The following is a 22852-nucleotide window of genomic DNA, read 5'->3' as shown; positions in this document are numbered from 1 at the left end:
AATTGTAATGTTAGACGCTGAACTCCACCTTAAGCTGGGAAACGGAAGTGATTAGATTTCATTGCGGATTCAGAGCAAAGGCACTTCATGTGAGAGGGAATTAAATCATAATGCGTGATATAACAATTTAAAACTTAATTTAACTCCTCGTACTCCGGTAAAAATCAGATCAAATCTGACTGTCAATATTCAGTCAGTGTCTTGTGCTTTCCACAATGGTATTTCACAATATTTGGGAGTTGGCAAGTTTGCTTACATCGCAACACCCTCTCCACTTTCAATATGCCCACGTCAGATTTATATAAAGAATCCTTCTAAGGGTTATATTTATATTTTGCTTTTTCTCCCCCCAAAAGTTCTATTCCCTAATTCAGCGACCTGATAATTTGAGGTTTTTAATTGAGAAACATCTCAAAATTATGAGGGTTAGACTAAATATATGAAAGATTTGAAGCAGAGATAGATAGATTCTTGATTAGTGCCGGTGTCAGGGATTAAGGGAAGAAGGCAGGAGAATTGGGTTAGGAGCGAGAGATAGATCAGCCATGATTGAATGGCGGAATAGACTTGATGGGCTGAATGGCCTAATTCTGCTCCTATCATTTATGATTTTTGATATATGAAAGAAGGGTATAGACTTTAGAGATACAGAGTGGAAACAGGCCCTTCAGCCAACCTTGTCTGCGCTGACCAGCGATCCCCGTACACTAACACTATCCTACACACTAGGGACAATTTGCAATTTTACCAAAGCCAATTAACCTACAAACTTGTACATCTTTGGAATGTGGGAGTAAATGGGAGCACCCGGGGAAAACCCACACGGTCACAATTAGAACATACAAACTCCATACATACAGCACCCGTAGTCAGGATCAAATCCGTTCTCAGGTGATGTAAAGCAGCAAGTCTACCGCTGCACCACTGTGTCCCCCTTTATTTCTTAGTGTGAAAGAAAATTTTGAATTAAACAAATTTTTTTTTTAGACCATTCTTGGGGTGCAGACCTGGATGTTAAAAGGGGAAGAAAGTGACTTAAAGCTGTGCAATCACCTCATACATAACTTTGGTATCACAAAATCCTGGAGTAACTCAGCAGGTCAGGTATACTCATACAAAACTTTGATCTTTTCTACACTGGTACTCTGGCCTGTGATGGCTTCATCTTTGGTGGTAAGGATGTTAATTATTACCTGTTCTTAGTCACTTCATAAATTAATAGTTGCCTGGGTTATTTCAATGAGAGGAGAGGTTAAAAGACTTTATTTGTTGGTGCAGCTTTTGAGAGACAATCATATTGCGTAATTTAAAAAAAACATTTTTCAGGATGGGTGTCACTGGCAAAGCCAGCATTTATTGCCCATCCCAAATTGCTCTTGTGGAGCTGCCGGTAAGCTACCTTCTTGAATTATTGCACACATCAAAATAAGGCGGTTCCGTAATGTTGCTGGGGTGTGATTTCCCATGGGTAGACATAGTGACGGAAGCGAGGAGCAAAACTGGTAGGAGAGTGAATTGGGGTCTTGCCTTCCGCACCCTCGAGGTCAGCTGTGTGAGGCACCCCTGGGGCACAAAGGTGGACGGGTGAGGAGAGGGACGTTGGTTCGCTGGACGATCTGGACGAAGGCGATGGCTGGAGGCCGTGAAGCAGCCTGGGGCTCGCCTGGATTGGGCTCTGCACCATAAGACCTAGAGTGCAGACTGGTCTGGACTTTGGAATGGCGCCAAAATGTGGCGCCTCTTGCGTGCGGTCTCTGTGGACCATTTCTGTACACTTCGCTGATCAGGGATTGTGCTTAGGTATGGCAAAGCTTTACTGAACTGTATGAACAAAAATAATTTCATGTGCGGTTGCACATGTGACAATAAAGCACCATTGATCATTGACCATGAAAAAATGTTGATATATTTGCCATTAAGAATGGCATTTGACTGGTAGGAGAACTGCAGCTGGTTACGCTCCAAAATTCCTTTAGCTTTTGCCTTTCCTTTCCAGAACTAGCTATTTTCTAAACAAAATGTGATAGTTACATCACTGATTTTATTATTGTAATTGATTTTTATTCTCAACTAGACCAAGTGGGCCCAAACCTCTCCTGCATTGGTGCAGCACCTTCTCCTTCCTCCCCCCCTCCCCTTCCCCCTCCGTCTCTCCCCTTCCTCTCTCCCCCTCCGTCTCTCCCCTTCCTCTCTCCCCCTCCCCCCCCATTCCATCCCCCTCAACCCCCCGTGTCCTCCCCCCTCCCTCCTAGGAGATAGATTTAAACTTTAAAATGTGAATAGCTTTAAAAATATAATATGAATGAAACTTCTTCTATTTGCACCAAAGGGACTATGGTGAGTAAGAGGGCCTAAAATTGTCGTGCTATCAAGTACCGTTTTGGCTGTAGTTCAGGAACAAACAAACAAACAAACAAGAGTTTTAGTATATGATGGTGGATTTGAATCCATCTCTGAATCATTTGGCCAGCCTTTTAAATGTTGAGTAAATATAATTTCTCACCCGAGAGCTTTATTTTCTATCTTAAAGGTCCCATGATGGTGGAAGTATAAAATACAAGACACCACGTGACCAAATCTTGTTTGCACTTTAATTGCAAAGAAAAACATTAAAATATTCAAAATGAACAAAGTTTAACTTTTCAGTAAATACTGTCAAAAAAGATCAATTGTAAACCTGGATGACGAAATATTAAAATATTCACCCTCTTGCTGTTAATGCTTGCTTTTATGGAGGTACTTGTTGTGCAGTACAAAATGATTTAGTTAAGCAACTTTCATAAACAGGAATTCTTGCTGGCGTAAAATGCATAGTTATCCTGAGTCGAGGAGAACACTTAATACAGTGGTGAGATAGGATTGGCTCCAGTTTGCTTTAAAAACCTTCTCTTAGAAGCTAGTGCTTAGTGCCGGGACAGGAGTGAGGGAAGACTCCTCGGAGATCAAAAGCTCTGCTGAAGTCAAAGGCCTCTGTCTGTTGGTTCCTTGTCAGCTTGAGGTTCCTCATGCAGCCTTGGAATGGTTTCTGAAGGGTCAGGCAATTCTGCTTCACATTAGCTGTGGGGATAGATAAACATGCACCTGTTACCATAGGCTTCTTCAGCCGAAAAACGGACAAAAATATACTTGCTTCAATGGCTTTACAGTGCCCTCCATAATGTTTGGGACAAAGACCCATCATGTATTTATTTGCCTCTGTACTCCACAATTTGAGATTTGTAATAGAAAAAATTCACATGTCAGATGTACATTGTCAGATTTTAATTAAGGCCATTTTAATACATTTTGGTTTCACCATGTAGAAGTTACAGCCGTGTTTATACATACTCCCCCCATTTCAGGGCACCACAATGTTTGGGACACAGCAATGTCATGTAAATGAAAGTAGTCATGTTTAGTATTTTGTTGCATATCCTTTGCATGCAATGACTGCTTGAAGTCTGCGATTCATGGACATCACCAGTTGCTGGGTGTCTTCTCTGGTGATGCTCTGCCAGGCCTCTATTGCAGCCATCTTTAGCTTATGCTTGTTCTGGGGGCTAGTCCCCTTCAGTTTTCTCTTCAGCATATAAAAGGCATGCTCAATTGACTTCAGATCGGGTGATTGACTTGGCCACTCAAGAATTTATCATTTTTTAGCTTTTAAAAACTCCTTTGTTGCTTTAGCCGTATGTTTGGGATCATTGTCTTGCTGTTAAATGAACTGCCGGCCAATGAGTTTTGAGGCATTTGTTTGAACTTGAGCAGATAGGATATGTCTATACACTTCTGAATTCATTATGCTACTACCATCAGCAGTTGTATCATCATTGAAGATAAGTGAGCCAGTACCTTCAGCAGCTATACATGCCCAGGCCATAACACCCTCACCACGTGTTTCACAGAAGAGGTGGTATGCTTTAGATCTTGGGCAGTTCCTTCTCTCCTCCATACTTTGCTCTTGCCATCACTCTGATATGTTAATCTTCGTCTCATCTGTCCACAAGACCTTTTTCCAGAACTGTGGTTGCTCTTTTAAGTACTTCTTGGCAAACTGTAACCCGGCCATCTTATTTTTGCAACTAACCAGTGGTTTACATCTTGCAGTGTAGCCTTTGTATTTCTGTTCATGAAGTCTTCTACGGACAGTGGTCATTGACAAATCCACACCTTGCTCCTGAAGAGTGTTTCTGATCTGTCAGACAGGTGTTTGGGGATTTTTCTTTATTATAGAGAGAATTCTTCTGTCATCAGCTGTGGAGGTCTTCCTTGGCCTGCCAGTTCCTTTGCGATTAGTAAGCTCACCAGTGCTCTCTTTCTTCTTAATGATGTTCCAAACAGTTGATTTTGGTAAGCCTAAGGTTTGGCTGATGTCTCTAACAATTTTATTCTTGTTTCCCAGTCTCATAATGGCTTCTTTGACTTTCATTGGCACAACTTTGGTCCTCATGTTGATAAACAGCAATAAAAGTTTCCAAAGGTGATGGAAAGACTGGAGGAAAGACGAGGTGCTGAGAGCTCTCTTATACCTGCATTAAGGGGCTATTTAAACACACCTGAGCAATTACAAACACCAGTGAAGCCATGTGTCCCAAACATTATGGTGCCCTGAAATAAGGGGACTATGTATAAACACAGCTGTAATTTCTACATGGTGAAACCAAAATGTATAAAAATGGCCTTTAATAAAATCTGACAATGAGCACTTTAACCACATGTAATTTTTTTAAATTACAAATCTCAAATTGTGGAGTACAGAGGAAAATAAATAAATGGATCTTTGTCCCAAACATTATGGAGGGTGCTGTAATTTACAGTGAATATTTAAAAAGCTGTCACGATTTTGAAATTGGTTAAAGACTTGAAGCAAGGCACAATGAAAGTGAGATATATTTATAATATTGTGCACCATCAGACAGAGAATATATCAACCTGGTATTCTGGCACCTGTGTCTATCCACTGCTGAAGGAGTACACATATACACATTGGACAGGGATTGAAATGCAATTAGTCTAAGTTTTTCATTCAATGTTTGAGCAGGCCGCCAACATTTATAAGAAAGTAAGAGGATTACGTCGTCAGGCAACTGACAGCTCAAGGTCACTTAAGAACCCAAGAAATGGAAGTGTGAATAGGCCATTCTGTCTCTTGTGCCTGCTCCACCATTCAATAAAATTATGTCTGACCTTTTAACTCAATCAGAATTCCTGGACTAACTCCATATCCTTTGATTCCCTTAATAGCTAAAAAAATCTACTGGTAACATAGGACATACAACAGTATAGCATAGGACTGGGCCCTTTGGCCCACAATGTTTGTGCAGAACACAACACCAAGTTAAATCGATTTGGTCTGCCGGTACATGATCCATATTCTGCATTTCCATGTGCCTATCTAAAAGCCTCTTAAACACCACCAGTGCATCTGCTTCAACCACCACCCCCGACAATGTGTTCTTGGACCCCACCAGTAAAGAAACCTGCCCTGCACATCTGCATCAAACTTTCCCCCTCTCATCTTAGAGCTATGCCCTGTAGTTTTGGACATTTCCACTCTGGGAAAAAAGCTTCTGACTCTGACTGTTGTGTCTTAATTCACTGCACTCTCAGTGAAGACATTTCTCCTCAGCTCTGTCCTGAATGGCCTTTATCCCTCATTCTGGGACAACACCTCTTCAACAACGAACATAATGGCAGAGTGTGTTGACCCCGTGCAACTATCTGTGAGAAAAGGGAGGGGAGCATAGAGCAGAGGGAATATACTGGCTATTTCTGTTTTGTGCAGGAGTATTGAAAAAGTAAATTGGCCTGCCTAACCTCCTGCTGGCAACACAAATAAACAGGATTTATCATAGGGTTATATATACATAAACACACACACACATATATATATATATATATATCCTCTCCCATATTTCGCAATATTAAACTTTTTTTTTCTTTTTATGTTGTCAACTGACTTTTCAACTAATAATTTTATGTTGGAAACCACTTAACAACCTGTCAACAAGGCCCCCGCAGTATTTTCTATCCCAGCAGTTATTTCTATCTGCAGATCCTGTTCCCATTATTAACCACGTGAACCAATACCACTGTGTCTGCCAATGGAGTGCTTCTTGTAATTTAGGTGGGTGGAGACATTAAGAACCTAGCAACCTTCAGGTGAAGTTCATAAGTCATAGGAGTAGAATTAAGCCATTCGGCCCATCGAGTCTACTGCACCATTCAATCATGGCTGATCTATCATTCCCTCTCAAAACCATTGACACCTTTACTAATCAAGAATCTGTCAATCCCCACCTTAAAAACACGCAATGATGGCCTCCACAGCCATCTCTGGCAATGAATTCCAGATTCTGACTAAAGAAATTCCTTCTCATCTCCTTTCTAAAGGTGTGTCCTTTCATTCTGAAGTTGTGCCTTCTGGTCTTAGACTCTCCCACCAGTGGAAACATCCTCTCCACATGCACAGTACCCAGGCCTTTCACTATTCGGTAATATTAAAAATTATTGTTGTATTTGTTTCAAAGCTGAAAGAAAATGGGGGTAGCAGAGTGACGTTACTTCCATAGGTTCCTGTTGAAGTTTCTGTTGAACTGTTCTTAAGAACCAAAGGACACATATGATTAAGGTGAGTGGGGGAAGGTTTAATAGGAACTTGAGGGGCAACCTTTTTTTACACAAGTGTGATAGGTATATGGAACAAGCTGCCAGAGGAAGTAGTTGAACTACCAGGTACTATCACAACATTTTAAAAATATTTGTACAGGTACAAGTTTAGGATAGGTTAAAAAAGGATATGGGCCAAATGCAGGCAGGTGAAAATAGTGTAGATGGGCATGTTGGTCGGCGTGGGCAAGTTGGGCTGATGGGACTGATCCCAAGCTGCATGACTCTACGATTCTGCTTTCACTTCCAGCAGAATGATGAAGGGATCGTAGATATGGTGCAATTGTTCCCTATACCTCTTGTGCTGGCTCATTTCATCTCCTACAAAACCATACTCAACCCAAATTCATCAAATTCTCAAGGCTTACCGTAAGGCTTATTTAATTTTAGTTTTCAGCTTAGGTTGTTTTAACGAATACCAAATGATGAAAGGACTACCACTATTAAACAATCTTGCAACTTGGCTTATTTGGAAATCCCCTTTCTAATGTACTCAATGGTCTTGGTTCTGATCTAAATACAATCGTAGCATTGTAATAGCAAAGAAGGAGGCCATTTGGCCATCAAGTTGATGCCAACCGTTTTTTTCTCTCTGACATGCTTATCCAATTTGAAAGTTCTTTCAAACAGGGTGTCACGGTGGCACAATGATAGAGTTGCTACCTTGCAACGCCAGAGACCTGGTTTTGATCCTGACTGTGGGTGCGGTCTGGATGTAGTTTGTACGTTCTCCCCATGACCTGCATGGGTTTTCTCTGGGTGCTCTGGTTTCCTCCCACACTCCAAAGACATACAAGATTGTAGGCTAATTGGCTTGGTATAATTGTAAATTGTCCCAAGTGTGTAGGATAGTGTTAATGTACGGGGATTGCTGGTCGGCATACACTCGGTGTGCCGAAGAGCTTAACTCAAAACTGATTGCATTTATGTGTTGACAAAATTCGCATCACTAATTTGCTGAGAAAAAGCCACTGGAGAAATTATGTTGAGAATACATACCTGGATAGCCACCCACGTAGATTGGATCATTAGTTTCTGCTGAGGTTGAATGTATGTAAGGATTATCAGCCTGCACAGTAACTCCATCCACAGTCAGTGCAAGACGGTGCTTGCTCTTATTGGCTCGAAGTTTATGCCACTTGCCATTGCACAGCTGGCTTGCATCCTTGGGCTCATATTTGGCAGTAATTCTCCCAGCTCCGTTATTTACATGGAACAGGACCTGGTAGGGAAGAGGTATGAACAGTTAAAGAGAATTCCTGGCACCCAGCCTTACCTTTTCACCCAGAGTTATGAATCTGTGGAATTCTCTGCCACAGAAGGCAGTGGAGGCCAATTCACTCAAGAGAGAGTGAGATATAGCTCTTAGTGCTAACAGAATCAAGGGATATGGAGAGAAAGCAGGAATGGGGTACAGATTTTCGATGATCAGCCATGATCATATTGAATGGTGGTGCTGGCTCGAAGGGCCGAATGGCTTACCCTTGCACCTATTTTCTATGTTTCTATGTTTCTTAGAAGACTGTACAAAAGGAGCTTCTTCCATATGTGCTTTATTATGCTCAGAAGTGTTGCAGCATTATCAATGCTGTACACCATATAGGGGTATGGGAAGCACAGTGGCAGAGCTGCTGCCTGACTACGGATGCTGTCTGTACGGAGTTTGTACATTCTCCCTGTGACTGCATGGGCTTTTCCCGGGTGCTCCGGTTTCCTCCCACACTCCGCAGGCGTTCAGGTTTGTAGGTTAATTGGCTTTGGTAAAATTGTAAATTATCTCTAGTGTGTAGGATAGTGTTAATGTATGCGGTGATCGCCGGTCGGCATAGACTCGGTGGGCCAAAGGGCCTTTGTCTATGCTGTATCTCTAAACTAAACTAAAACTAAACCTGACCAACAGCAACAGTGCAGGACCACTGATGCCAAAGTAATAGTTCAAATGCAATCATGTTTAGTTTAGTTTATTGTCACTGGTACCAAGGAACAATGAAAAGCTTTTTGGTGCATGCTGTCCAGTCAGTGATAAGACCATAAATTATTACAATCAAGCCTCCCGCTCAGTTACTCCTGCACTTTGTGTCTATCTTCGGTATAAACCAGCATCTGCAGTTCCTTTCTACACATTCTATTTCATGGAGTAAAGAGTAAAGAAAAGGAAAGAAAGAGTTAACCAAAAAGGAATGGGATTAATATAATTATTTGGGAAAGTGAACCCAATTTTTGAGTATTTCCACATGGTTAAATATATAACTATGTGGAAATGTGGTGGGAAAAATGAAAATGTCTGTCCAAGCATTAAATTCATATTTGTGATAAACAAAACAACTTTAAATAGGGATTAAACAGCTGAGTTTGTATCATATTTATACTTTCAGCATGAGCTTATTTAGATTGGATCATGTCTTGATATGACAGGAAATACAAAATGGAGAAATTGCTCCACAGATGTTAGATGGTGATCCTTCAGAAGTTGGTTAGCAATTTCTCATTATATCAAAGGTCATTATTCCAAAGGTCTGACCTGATAATTCATTCAAGCTCCTTACATATTCTGCACAGCCCAGCAAGCATAGATCCCTTTTAGTGAGCCTATAATGGCTGCACCTGGCAGCAGGCCATATTTATTAACTACATGTGTAGGTTACAATGAAAGGGTACAAAACATAGGAGAGCACCTTAACCAAGGGGCTGCCCCTTAACAGGGGGTGCTTGGATAATAGCAGAGAGTCTAACTGTCAGAAAGTTGACAGGCTTAAAACCTTACTATGAATCATGCAGAAATTGAATCAATCTGCCCTAATCTGAAGGATATATGCTATAATGGTGTTTTCCCTCGTGAATAAAGTTCTCTTTGTCCCACTAATACATATTTGGGCTGTGTTCAAAAAGACAAAGCATTATAACAGGATGTAAAAATACAGGTCCAGGAACCAACCACATAGTTCTCCTCTGGACTCTCCCTCTAGTTCGTTTTTGTTGATGTACAGTCAAAAGGCCAATATGCTGCCTGGTGTAAACTGGCACTGAAGTCAAGTTGCCCATTTGAATCATAAAAGTTAAGCAGCATTGAAACAAGACCAGGTTGCCTATGCGACTTAGTTCCATTTGGCCCATATCCCTCCAATCTTTTTCCATCCATGTATCTGTCTACATGTATTTTATGTGCTGTAATTGTACTTGCCTCTACTGTTTGCTCCGGCAGCTCATTCCACATACCCACCACCATCTGTGTGGAAAACATTGCTTCTCGGATCACCTTTACATTTTTTCCCACTTACCTAAAATCTCCGCTCCGGTGATTCCTCTACTCTGGGAAAAAAACTGTGACCTTATCTCTGCCCCTCATCATTTTATACACCTCTATGAGGTCACCCCTCAGCTTCCTATACTCCAGGGAAAAAAAGCCTATAAAATTTCTCCTTATCACCTAAGCTGCCCAGATGATTCAGCAAGTGTATGAATATTGATTTCTCTAACTTCAAGTAACCCCGGCATTCCCTCTCTCTCTATTCCTCCCCACCCAAGTTCCTGACAAGTCTAAAGAAAGGTCTCGACCCAAAACGTCACCCATTCCTTCTCTCCAGAGATGCTACCTGTCCTGCTGAGTTAACAGTAGAGGCAAGTACAATTACAGCACATAAAATACATGTAGACAGATACATGGATGGAAAAATATTGGAGGGATCTGGGTGTCCTAGTTCATCAGTCACTGAAAGGAAGCATGCAGGTACAGCAGGCAGTGAAGAAAGCCAATGGAATGTTGGCCTTCGTAACAAGAGGAGTTGAGTATAGGAGCAAAGAGGTCCTTCTACAGTTGTACCGGGCCCTGGTGAGACCGCACCTGGAGTACTGTGTGCAGTTTTGGTCTCCAAATTTGAGGAAGGATATTCTTGCTATGGAGGGCGTGCAGCGTAGGTTCACTAGGTTAATTCCCGGAATGGCGGGACTGTCATATGTTGAAAGGCTGGAGCGATTGGGCTTGTATACACTGGAATTTAGAAGGATGAGGGGGGATCTTATTGAAACATATAAGATAATTAGGGGATTGGACACATTAGAGGCAGATAACATGTTCCCAATGTTGGGGGAGTCCAGAACAAGGGGCCACAGTTTAAGAATAAGGGGTAGGCCATTTAGAACGGAGATGAGGAAGAACTTTTTCAGTCAGAGAGTGGTGAAGGTGTGGAATTCTCTGCCTCAGAAGGCAGTGGAGGCCAGTTCGTTGGATGCTTTCAAGAGAGAGATGGATAGAGCTCTTAAGGATAGCGGAGTGAGGGGGTATGGGGAGAAGGCAGGAACGGGGTACTGATTGAGAGTGATCAGCCATGATCGCATTGAATGGCGGTGCTGGCTCGAAGGGCTGAATGGCCTACTCCTGCACCTATTGTCTATTGTCTATTGTCTAATCCAGCTTTTTGTGTCTAGCTTTGATTGAACAACACAGCAAATCTTTTCTGTACTCTTTCCGGTTGAAAACAAGCTTCCTATAGCTATCTACAAGTGCTGATCTCGAGTGCCTGTCCATTGCACATGGTCCACTGAATAAATCTGAAGCAGGAAGACTTATTTTCTTTCGTACCTTGCCATCTACGATCTCCAGGCCAATGGCGTCAATCTTGGCACTGCTGATACCCAGCAGCACGCCGTTCCTGGATGTGCTGCGGAACTCAAACGCAACAATTATGTCTGACCTCACTTTGTAACCTTCTTTGACTGTAAATGAAACACAAAACAGCGTTTAGCCCATTGTTCAGAGGTCTCAAATGAGACGTATTACTGTGGCAAAAGAAAACACAGTTTGCTTATCTGTCCACACAAAGAGCCAGAGAACAGTGACTCAAAATAACTCCCCACCTCTCCTCCTCCATTGGGGGTCAAGTTCCACTGTGAAATAGTCCATCACAGAGTCAAGTGCCACTGTGAAATAGTCCATCACAGAGTCAAGTTCCACTGTGAAATGGTCCATCACAAAGTACAGAAACAGGATCTTTGACTCATCATGAACACATCAACCAATAAGTACCAATTTCCACTAATCCTATGTTGATCCCCTTTTATCCTCTCCACAGCTCCATGCTACCCACCTACACACCAGGGGACATACATGTTTCTTTGGTTTAGTTTATTGTCACGTGTACCGATGTACAGTGAAAAGCTTTTTATTGAGTGCTAAAGACTATACATGATTACAACCGATCCGTCCACAGTGTACAGATACAAGCCCAACAGTCTCACAGCCTACACCCACAGTCAAGATTGAACCTGGATCACGGGACGCTGTGAGGAAACAGCTCTACACAACTGTCTTGGCAAATTTTGTTTCCTTTTGAATTAATTCACTCACAGGGTATAGACATTGATGTCCATCCTAACTTGAACTTAGTGGGGAGCGCGGCCATTTCAAAGGAGTGTTAATATATTGACCACATTTTCATAGTAATGTGAGTGGCACAAGAGGGACAGGCAATGTCCTTCCCCACAGGGCTCTGGTAAAGGCGTGGGCTTTCTCAACAATTCTGTGTTTTGCCCGTCACCGTTACTGATAACACCTTCTTCATTCCAGATTTATTTTATTGAATTTCAATTTCCCAGTTGCCGTTTGCGATTTGAACTATTGTCTCTGCATCATTCACAGTCACAGTGCAGCACACGGCAGCAAAGTGGTATAGTTTGTACTCACTGCTGCACTGGTAGCATCAGGTCCCTAGCATTAAAGGGTGGCATAGAGCTGCTGCCTCACAGTGCCTGAGATCCGGGTTCAATCCTGACTACGGGTTTCCCTCCACACTCCAAAGATGTGTGGGTTGTAGGTTAATTGGCCACTGTAATTTGTCCCTAGAGTGTAGCATTGAACTAGTGTACAGAGTGATTGTTGGTCGGCACGGACTTGGTGGGCCGAAGAGCCTGTTTCCATGCTGTATCTCTAAACTAAACTGAAAATCTCTCATAATTACTGGCCAAGCAACATAACCCCTTTACTGTTCACATACAGTGTGCATCCATGCAGAAGGAGGGGAACATTCTGCTCATCCTAGGCAAAGGCAACACGAGGGGCACCAGGTGAGATGTGACTGCTACTCTCTCTCTCTCTCTCCCCTTAAGTATCTACTAGAATCATAGAGTCATACAGTGCGGAAACAGGTTCTTCGGCCCAGCTTGCCCATGCCGACCAAGATACCCATCTGCACTAGTCCCATATGCCTCCGTTTAGCCCATATTATATTACTAAAACTCTCATCTATTTTGTTTCCCTCTTCCTGTATGTTTGTTCCCCCGTCTGTTTCTCCCATATGTTTCTTTGTGCGGTTTTCATCTGGAAAAAAATAGTACACGATAGCACAACAATTTTAGGCCCACCCTACTCACCAGTCCCCGTGGTCTGAATAAATTCACTTTTAATTCACAATTAAAAACAATTGACCTACTAAACTTTAATAAATGCCCCCCCCCGCGAGGACCAGCGGGAGGACCGACGCCTGTCCCGGCGTGCCCCACTCCTAACCTACCTCCCGTGGTGCAGCGCGGCGGAAGAGGGTCCAACAAGATGGCAGTCGCTGCCGTTCTCCACCGTTCCCCGCCGTTCACAGCAGGAGAGGCTTCGGGTCCAAGCGCGGCCCGGCCCGCACGAGAGGTTTCCACCCAACGGGGGTTGCCGCGCCCGCAGGACCGCCCGCAGCAGAGATTTGCACGCAACAGGTGCACACCCATCTATTATCCCTCTAAACCTTTCCTGTCCAAATGCCTTTTAATTGCTGTCATAGTACCTGCCTCAGCAACCTCCTCCGGCAGCTCATTCTATATATCCACCACTCTCTGTGTGAAAATGTTGCCTCCATTTTCCTCCACAGATGTTGACTGACCTGCTGAATTCCTCCAACATTTTTTTTTCGAGCAGGATTTAATGCCCATCTAGTCTGTTTCTTCATGTTCTTTCCAAATTACACAACCGCCTTAGGATAATTAGAGAACATGAGGACCTGTGCAAGGTTCAAATGAGTTTAATTGTGGATCTCATTTATGGGGCCCTTCACATATATCCTTGTAAGCTGAATAGAACTTCTTCACCATGTGCTGGAGTAACTCCAGTGAGGTACAGTGGTGCAGCGGTAAAGTTGCTGCCTTACAGCTCTTGCAGCTCCGAAGACCCAGGTTCGAACCTGACTACGATGTCTGTACGGAGTTTGTATGTTCTCCCCGTGACCGCGTGGATTTTCTCTGAGATCTTTGGTTTCCTCCCACACTCCAAAGACGTACAGGTATGTAGGTTAATTGGCTTGGTGTATGTGTAAAAAATTGTCCCTCGTATGTGTAGGATAGTGTTAATGTGCGGGGATTCCTGGTCGGCGTGGACTTGGTGGGCCGAAGGGACTGTTTCCGTGCTGTATCTCTAAACTAAACTAGACCGAACTAAGCGAGTCAGGCAGCATCTCTGGAGAACATGGATGGGTGATGTTTCCGGTTGGGACCTTTCTCAGTCACGCCTGCACAACTTCCACACTGACCAGCGATCAGCTGCACACTAGTTCTATTATACACACATAGGGACCATTTTACCGAAGCCAATTAATCTACAAACCCGCACGTCTTTGGAATGTGGGAGGAAACCGGAGGACCTGGAGTAACCCCATGCAGTCACAGGGAGAACGTACAAACTCTACACAGAAAGCACCCGAGTATCGAATCCAGATCTCTTGCGCTATGAGGCAGCAACTCTACGGCTGCGCCACAATGCCATCCCGTCCTTTTGTGTAAATCAGCATCTACAGTTCCTTGATTCTAAACAGAACTTCTTCATGTTGACTGTTATTTACCCAGTGCAGCAAATCCAGTGCCATCAAAGAACGAGCCCTCCTGGATGGCAGTGTAACATCTGCTCACAGCGAGGATGGAGACCGGCCTCTCCATGTCTAAGGGCTTGCCGCCTAAGGTCACACCGCCAAGACAAGCAGGAACACTGTGTGTTGCCTGAGGAACAACATAGAACCCAAAACATACAGAAAATGAGATGAAAGTGTAATAATTCACATCAGATTGAAACTGCTTGAGCTGTTGCTCATTTAATGGGATTTCATGCTTTCTACAAACGTTGCATTAATGTGGCTTAACTTGGACCAGACAGAGACAATTGCAATGAGATTCTTTGATTATATTTTCCAATTGCTGGAATTTCAAATGATAATAAGTAACAGGCTTTGCTGGATCCCTCTGGAGGTTTATTCTGAGGTTTAATCAGGCTGCTTTGAATAAATGTGCAAACCACTGCTCAACATCAGTGCTTTGAGTGCTCAGCATTTATGTCCAAAGTCAGACAAATGTCCTCAATTCAACCCAGGCTTGACTATACAAGCTGCCCATAAATCAATTAGAACATTTACTGAAGTAGTCACAGATGGCCTAATGTCCATGAGCACTGCTTTAACAGTATTACATGTGAGGCAATGTTTTCCTGGCTGAGGGAATGCTACAGGGTAAAGGTTTGATGCATTAGTAGAGAGACATTTTCAACTTGCCTGTATTTGCTCTATTGCACTCCAGGAGTCAACATGCAAATCTGCTTACATGCAAGTTAGCCTTAAATACTGCCAGACCATTGCAAGTCTGACCACCCTATCTCTAATGCACCATGCAAGAAATAGTTACTGTGCGTTGTGGAGAGTTATCACCTCCATAATGAACAGTAACTATTTGCCAAGGCTTCTTCAAAAGCATCTCAAAGCCAATGGAAACAGGTCACTGTGAACTCATTTGCCCCCTTGCCTGTCAAGTGTATTATTTTATTGTCACTGGAATCGCCAACTCAACAGCACAGTGTCTTAGCTACCAAGCCTGCAGATACTCCAAAGATGGTTCATCACTGTTTACTCTAGAACAATTAGGCCTTTAAAAGCTGGTTTGGCAATGATAAGCCCATACTATGTCTGAAGGAAGATAACCTTCAACACCTGCATTCGTTTACATGGCTTTGGTCTACACTTACTGGAAAATAAAAAAGGGGTTTCAAAACCTTTCAGAAGATTATAAGGCAAAATTGGTCACATTGATGGATGAAAGAAGACAGTGTTGAAGTAACTTAGCGGGTCGGGCAGCATCTCTGGAGAAATGTCCTGACACAAAACTTTACCCTTCCAAATTTTCTGGGATTGTTGCCTGGCCCGCTGAGTTGCTCCAGCATTTTGTGTCTATCTCTGGAGAACATGGTTAGGTGATACTTCAAGTCAGGACACTTCTTCAGACAGGAGAATGGTCCCGACTCGAAAGGTCACCTAACTGCGTTCTCAAGAGATACTGCCCGACTCACTGAGTTACTCCAACACGTTTTTTTTGTAAACCATCACCTTTAGTTCCTTGCTTCTACATACAGATGGATGGTTTGCTAATGTCCTCTTCCGCTATACTCAAATTCCCCTCATGGAGATTTGGGTAGGTGGGGAAATAACAAAGTCCATGGGGATTCCAGAAGACCCACTGGAATTCCAACGGGAATCTTCAGGAATAGGTAAATACGTTAGCAGTCAACAGAGTATCCACCTGCCACTGGTGCAGGGAGGGGAAAAGCTGATGGTCTCCTAGGTTGATGGTGTTCACCAAGCATTGGACCCAACTGGCTAGGACTAGGGATAGACACAAAATGCTGGAGTAACTGAGCGAGTCAGGCAGCATCTCTGGAGAAAAGGGAAAGGTGACGTTTCGGGTCGAGACTGGGGCCTGGATATCAGCCCAAGATGAAGGATAAAACTGATTCTTATTTTTAATGTTAGAAGACGAGATTTCCTTTGAGCAGGAACGAGATTGGCCGCAGACACACTGTGCTGTAACGGTTAAGTGGATCAAGTTGCTTCCCTGTGCTGAGTTTTCCAGATTGGGAAGTTATCTTGGGTCCATAAGAGCATGAGATAAACCTTCAACACCTAGATAATTACATCCATCTACCATTCATATTAATGCTGCTCTGAACTTCAAATATCTCAGGTAAATACACTAGCTGCAACCCACTTGCTGTCAGGGTTGGTGGTTGTGGCAGATACAACAGTGCCATTTAGGAGATGTTTGGATAGGCATATGGATATGCAGCGAATGGAGGGATATGGATTATGTGCAGTTGGTTAAGAGATCGTCTTGGTATCATGTTCGGCACAGACATTAAGGGCCAAATGGCCTGGTCTTGCGCTGTACCGTTCTATGTTCTATGTAAATATTTGACCGCATTAGTGCAGAGCAACTATCCCATCTCTTTATATCTGAGAATTAGACAGTATTTTGTTAATCTCAGTTTCGTGCTCATTTTTACTGAAGCTTCAAATTTACAAATATGAACAGAAAATTGGAAGGTATTTTTATTAAAATCGTTTGCTGTCCTGGAATCCTGTTTTTGTTTCCTGCATGGATCTGGTACATCCTTCGCTAAGATGAGGATAGCACAGAATGGAGATAATTCAATGGATGCTGATAATGTTATTTCCTTAATATGTGGTGAGGGACATTTTACTCTCCTTCCTTCCTCTGCTCCCTTCCCCTTCCGTACGTAGTTCATATTCCAAGTCACAGCGATCCAGCAATCATAGACATAGAGTCAGCCTGGAAACAGGCCCTTCAGTCAACACATCGAAGCTGACCTAGAGGCTCCAACTAAGCTAGTCCCATTTGCATGTGTTTGGCCCATATCCATCTAAACCTTTCTAGGCTGAGAAGGACCTCTAAACTCAGAGCTCAAGAAGAGCGAAATTCAGATGGTATATGATTGTGCAATCCTAATTCGGACATTCGATGCTTATGCTGCTTGGTTTAGTTTAGTTCAATGCTGCAAGTCTACCTTCAATCATCGCTAAATCAAAACAGTGCTCAAAATCAACGATCTTTGTTAGACTTTAGAGATACAGCGCGGAAACAGGCCCTTTGGCCCTCCGAGTCTACGCCGACCAGCGATCCCTGTACACTAGCGCAATCCTGTACACTAGGGACAATTTATAATCTTTACCAAAGCCAATTAACCTACACACCTGTGCGTCTTTAGAGTGTAGGGGGAAACCGGAGAGCCTGGAGAAAACCCACAGGGAGAACGTACAAACTCTGCACAAACACCCGTAATCAGGATCGTGCCCAGGTCTTTGGCACTGTAAGGCAGCAACTCTACCGCTGTGCCACCATGCAGCTGTTAATTAGGCAATTGTTAATTTGCTCAAGAGACAAATGAGGTCTTGAGACTATTGCTCAATTGTATATTGGTTGGCGTGGACAAGTTGGGCTGAGGGGCCTCTTTCCAAGCTGTATGATGCTATTCTGAAAAACATTTAGACTGGGCTAGAATTATTTGGTTCTAACAATGAAAATAACAATGGCCTCCCCAAACAAATAACTGGGAAATTATTATTTTCATTGATAAATCTCTGCACCTGAATTAAATGTCAACTGCATAGAAATTATGTACTCATTCAATTTTCTTTAAGGAGCTTGTTTCCTCCCACACTCCAAATATGTACATATTTGTAAGTTAATTGGCTTCAGTAAAGATTATAAATTGTCCCTAGTATGTAGGATAGTGCTCGTGTACGGGGATTGCTGGTCAGCACAGACTAGGTGGGCGGAAGGGCCTGTTTCACACTGTATCTCTCAGCCCCGGACTATGCAACACTTCCATCAGAGTAGAAAGCAGACTGCTGGGACCTTGCACAGACCAATGGCCTGAATGGTCTTCTGGTGTGTTGTCACTATTATGTAAAATCACGATCAATCCTGTTCAAGAAAATATTTTGTCAAAAAAGTAGTTAAGGTGAATAAAAACCAACAGCAACGTCTGTGGAGAGACTGCTTTTCTCTCCACAGCCACTGCTTGACCTCCTCAGTATTGTGAAGGACAAACCTCTACCTGTCTGGAGTGTAGATGAGTGATTTTAATTCAGCTCTATTTACTAGACCCCAAAAGTTAATGCACCCTTCCAATAAAGCATTTAAAAAAATAACCAAACACGAATAAAAAAGGGAGAAAACATCCCAAAGGCAAACAAAACATAAAACCATTCAAGGCCTGTTTAGAACATTCTAATCCCCTTTGTGTATAGTTCGTCATGGGAAATGTTAATATATTGGGCAATATATATATTATCTATATTGAACACTGTTGCTCAAGTTTACCAGTTTGTCTCAGTACAGGGGAAGCATGCTGGCAAAAAGACATTGAAGTTATTCTTACATTTCCTATTTTCCTAGCTTTGTAATCGAGTGGCAAGCCTCCAAGGTATAACTTTCCTTCCACATCCAATGAGTTGCCATCAGCCAGAGCTGATCTGGATTCCTTCCCATCCACCGTTATCACACCGCGACGCTTTGCATATTCGGTTTTTACCTATAAAGTGAGATATAGAAAAAAAAGTATAAAGCAGTTGAACACAAGAGATCTAATTCCATTGGCAACAGTGTTGTGTAACAATGATCTATTTATAGTTCAGATACGATAGAGGCATTTAGAGGGATCTATGAGTGCAGGTGCAGAGTTCCTTGAAAGTGCCATTACAGATTGGCACAGTGGTGCAAAGACTAAAGTGTACAGGTCAAGAAGGCTTTCTGCACATTGTCCTTCATCAGTCAGAGTATTAGAGTAAAGAAGTTGGGAGGTCATGTAACAAACGTGGGTAGCTGGGACTGGTCAGTGTGGGCAGGTTGGGCCGAAGGACCTGTTACAACTTCATTTAAGAGGCTTTTGGATAGGCATATGAATATGTAGTGTATGGAGGGATAAGGATCACATGCAGGCAGAGATTAGTTCAGCTTGGTATCATGTTCGGCACAGACATTGTGGGCTGAAGGGGCTTTTCCTGTGCTGCTCTGTTCTGTGTTCCACATCACTTTTTCAGCAACTGCACTATTTTGCCTTTGTATGACAGAACTGTTTCCTTTCATAGATTAAGTGAAAGGGATTTTAAAAAAAGCTTTACAAGTGATTGCTTTCCCAATAATTTGGTTGTGTGGTTTATCACTGGATCTAATTGTAGTTGGCCCCTTTTTTTACCATCAATAAGATCACTGCTCAGAGAAGTACAATTACTGGTCAGTCTTCACCTGATGTCTAAAAACAGCTTGTGTTATTCTTCCAGCTCTAACACTGTAGGTTTCAGGGTACCGCAGGTGTATTTTCCAATGAGATTTAACACCCAGCTGCACAGAGAAGTACAAGCACAAAAGCCTAATCAAAGAAAGCGGTTGCCATCAGGGCATGGGGCGCTATCATACCCTGGCACCTGGATCCAGGAACCCTGCCCGGAGTGGGAGCCTTGTCGCCCGAGGCTCGACCCCGAGGACAGGGAAACGGACAGAAGATGGAGGGTGGCGGTTTCAGTGGACGCAGGAACAAGGGGCCGGCAAAAAGAATCGGGGGGCTTACCTTCCGCCCCCACCCCCATCACCCCCTCATGGGGCACAAAGACTGAAGGAGGACGGGTGAGGAGAGGGACGACGGTACGCTGGACGATCTGGGACTTTGAAAATGGTGCCAAAATTTGGCGACTCTTACATGTGGACTTGGTGGGCTGTTGCTGTGCATTTTATACTGAATCGGAGACTGTACTTGCTCATGGCAATAATCTTACTGTTCACTGTACAAAAGAGGAATTTCACTGTATCTTGGTACACGTGATAATAATGAACCACTGAACCATTGATGGTGGTGGAGGCAGAGAAATCTTGTATGACGAGTGTAAAGTTTACATTTAACAAATTTTATTTTATGGATATGAATATAATCAAGATAGCTGATTTCCACATGGTTCCGTTGCTTCTTTGCAAGAGCTAACAATGGAAGCTATCAATACTGGAAGAGCTATCAATACTGGCAGTTGGCTAATGTTGTGCTATATTTAAGAAGGCTACAAGAACACACCAGGGAACTGTAGGCCAGTGAGCCTGCTATCAGTGATGGGTGGGTTGGTGAAGAGGATTCTGAGAAACAGAAACTATTTGCATTTGAATGGACAAAAGGACTGACGAGGGATGGTTGACATGGCTTAGTAATTGAGAAATTGTATCTCACAAATCTCTTCATCACCCTGCCTGCCTGTGTTGCCACTTTCAAGGAACTATTGACGTGTACCCCTCATTCTCTCTGTTCTCCATCACATTCCAGGTTCTGCCATTTGTTGTGCAAGTCCTGCCCTGGTTTAACTTCCCAAAGCGGGACAATTGGTTTTTGTCATTGGTCCTTCTGCAGTTGTACAGGGCCCTAGTGAGACCGCACCTGGAGTACTGTGTGCAGTTTTGGTCTCCAAATTTGAGGAAGGATATTCTTGCTGTTGAGGGCGTGCAGCGTAGGTTTCAATAGTCAATATCAATAGTCATTTATTTGTCACATACACATAAATGTGTAGTGAAATGAAACATTACCCGCAGTTGAAACACTAAGACCAATAAGAATAATCAATAAAAATGCAATAACACATACAAGCATACACTAACACCAAACAAAAGAAACATCCATCACAGTGAGTCTCCTCCAGTCCCTTCTCACTGTGATGGAAGGCCAAAATGTCTTTTCTCTTCCCTGCCGTCTTCTCCCGAGGTCAGGCTGTTGAACTTGCCACGTCGGGGCTCCCGACATTGGAGCGCCGCGCCGGACGGTGAAAGGTCCACAGCCTATTTCAGGCCGCGCCGGACGGTGAAAGGTCCGCGGCGGGCCGACTCAAGCCCCGTGATTCGGGGCGGGCGAACACGCTGCCTCTGCCGCTGCAGGAGCTCCCGATGTCGGCCCCCATCCAGGGGCCTGTGGGCTTCTGACGTCCACGCGGCCCACGCCGGAGCCTCCGGAGACGAGTCGCAGCCGCTCCCGCAGCATCCGCAGGCAGCCAGCGCCGCAGGTGGTGAGTCCGGGCCGTGGGCTCTGCGAACCAGAGCCCCAGGTGGTCCTAGGTGCATGGCCGGTGGTAGGCCGCAACGGGAACGGAGACACGACACAGAAACGAAGGTCGTGTCTCCGTTCGGGAGAGAGAATTTTTTTACAGTTCCCGTTCCCTCCCATCCCCTCCCCTCCCCCCCCCCCCCCCCCCCACATAACATACAAACACTACACCATATTAAAACTACAATTCATACAAAAACAACAAAAAACACAAAAGACAGACGGACTGCAGGCAAGCCGCAGCTGCGACGGCAGCGCTGGAATGGCGGGACTGTCGTATGTTGAAAGACTAGAGCGACTAGGCTTGTATACACTGGAATTTAGAAGGATGAGAGGGGATCTTATTGAAACATATAAGATTATTAAGGGGTTGGACACGTTAGAGGCAGAAAACATGTTCCCAATGTTGGGGGAGTCCAGAACCAGGGGCCACAGTTTAAGAATAAGGGGTAGGCCATTTAGAACGGAGATGAGGAAAAACTTTTTCAGTCAGAGAGTTGTAAATCTGTGGAATTCACTGCCTCAGAAGGCAGTGGAGGCCAATTCCCTGAATGCATTCAAGAGAGAGCTAGATAGAGCTCTTAAGGATCGCGGAGTCAAGGGGTATGGGGAGAAGGCAGGAATGGGGTACTGATTGAGAATGATCAGCCATGATCACATTGAATGGTGGTGCTGGCCCGAAGGGCCGAATGGCCTCCTCCTGCACCTATTGTCTATTGTTAAGTTAAATTTGCCATTCAATGTGCAAAATTAATATAAAGATCCTGCTGTAATCTTGGATCATTTTCTTCAGTGTACACTGTACACTTTTCCATCAATTTTGGTGTCTTTCGCAAACTTACTAACCACACGAACTACATTCTCATTGGATAACTAAAAGAGAAACAAACAACAGAGGACCCAGCACCGATCCCTGTGGCACACCGTAAGTAGCTGGTCACTCGTCTCCAATCTGAAAATAGTCCTCCACTACCACCTTCATACTCCTATTACCAAGCCAATCTTCTATACAATTAGCAAGCTGACTCTGAATCCCAAGTGATCTCAAATAGTGAACGAGGAGAGGATATTTTCACTAATGGGAGAGTCTAGGAATCGGTAGAAAGGAAGGCAAATGCAATGCTAGCATTTATTTCAAGAGGACTAGAATACAAAAACAGGGATGAAATGCTGAGGCTTTAAAAGGCACTGGTCAGACCACATTTGGAGTGTTATGAGCAATTTTGGGTCCCATATCTGAGGAAGGATGTGCTGGCGCTGGAGAGTGTCCAGAGGAGGTTTATGAGAATGATCCCAGGAATGAGTGGCTTAACATATGTTGAG

The 22852-nt window shown here is 43.6% G+C and overlaps 1 protein-coding gene across 4 annotated transcripts in view; it reads right to left on the bottom strand.

Annotated features, from left to right (window-relative positions):
• Positions 1-2594: 2594 nt before the first annotated feature.
• Positions 2595-22852, bottom strand: part of lama1 (laminin, alpha 1) — a 261227-nt gene continuing 240969 nt past the window's right edge. For all 4 annotated transcript variants that reach the window (XM_078397501.1, XM_078397502.1, XM_078397504.1 and 1 more), the window contains 5 exons: positions 18836-18988; positions 14460-14613; positions 11228-11361; positions 7648-7870; positions 2595-3057 (listed from right to left, as the gene is read on the bottom strand). In XM_078397501.1, the coding sequence (XP_078253627.1) occupies positions 2897-3057; positions 7648-7870; positions 11228-11361; positions 14460-14613; positions 18836-18988 (825 nt within the window). In that variant the 3' untranslated portion in view covers positions 2595-2896. The remainder of the gene's footprint in view (positions 3058-7647; positions 7871-11227; positions 11362-14459; positions 14614-18835; positions 18989-22852) is intronic.

The sequence above is a fragment of the Rhinoraja longicauda genome, chromosome 4 (assembly GCF_053455715.1).
Source record: "Rhinoraja longicauda isolate Sanriku21f chromosome 4, sRhiLon1.1, whole genome shotgun sequence".
Lineage (NCBI taxonomy): Eukaryota > Metazoa > Chordata > Chondrichthyes > Rajiformes > Arhynchobatidae > Rhinoraja > Rhinoraja longicauda.
The sequence above is the reverse complement of the archived record's forward strand: the minus strand, read 5'-3'. Positions and strand labels throughout refer to the sequence as shown.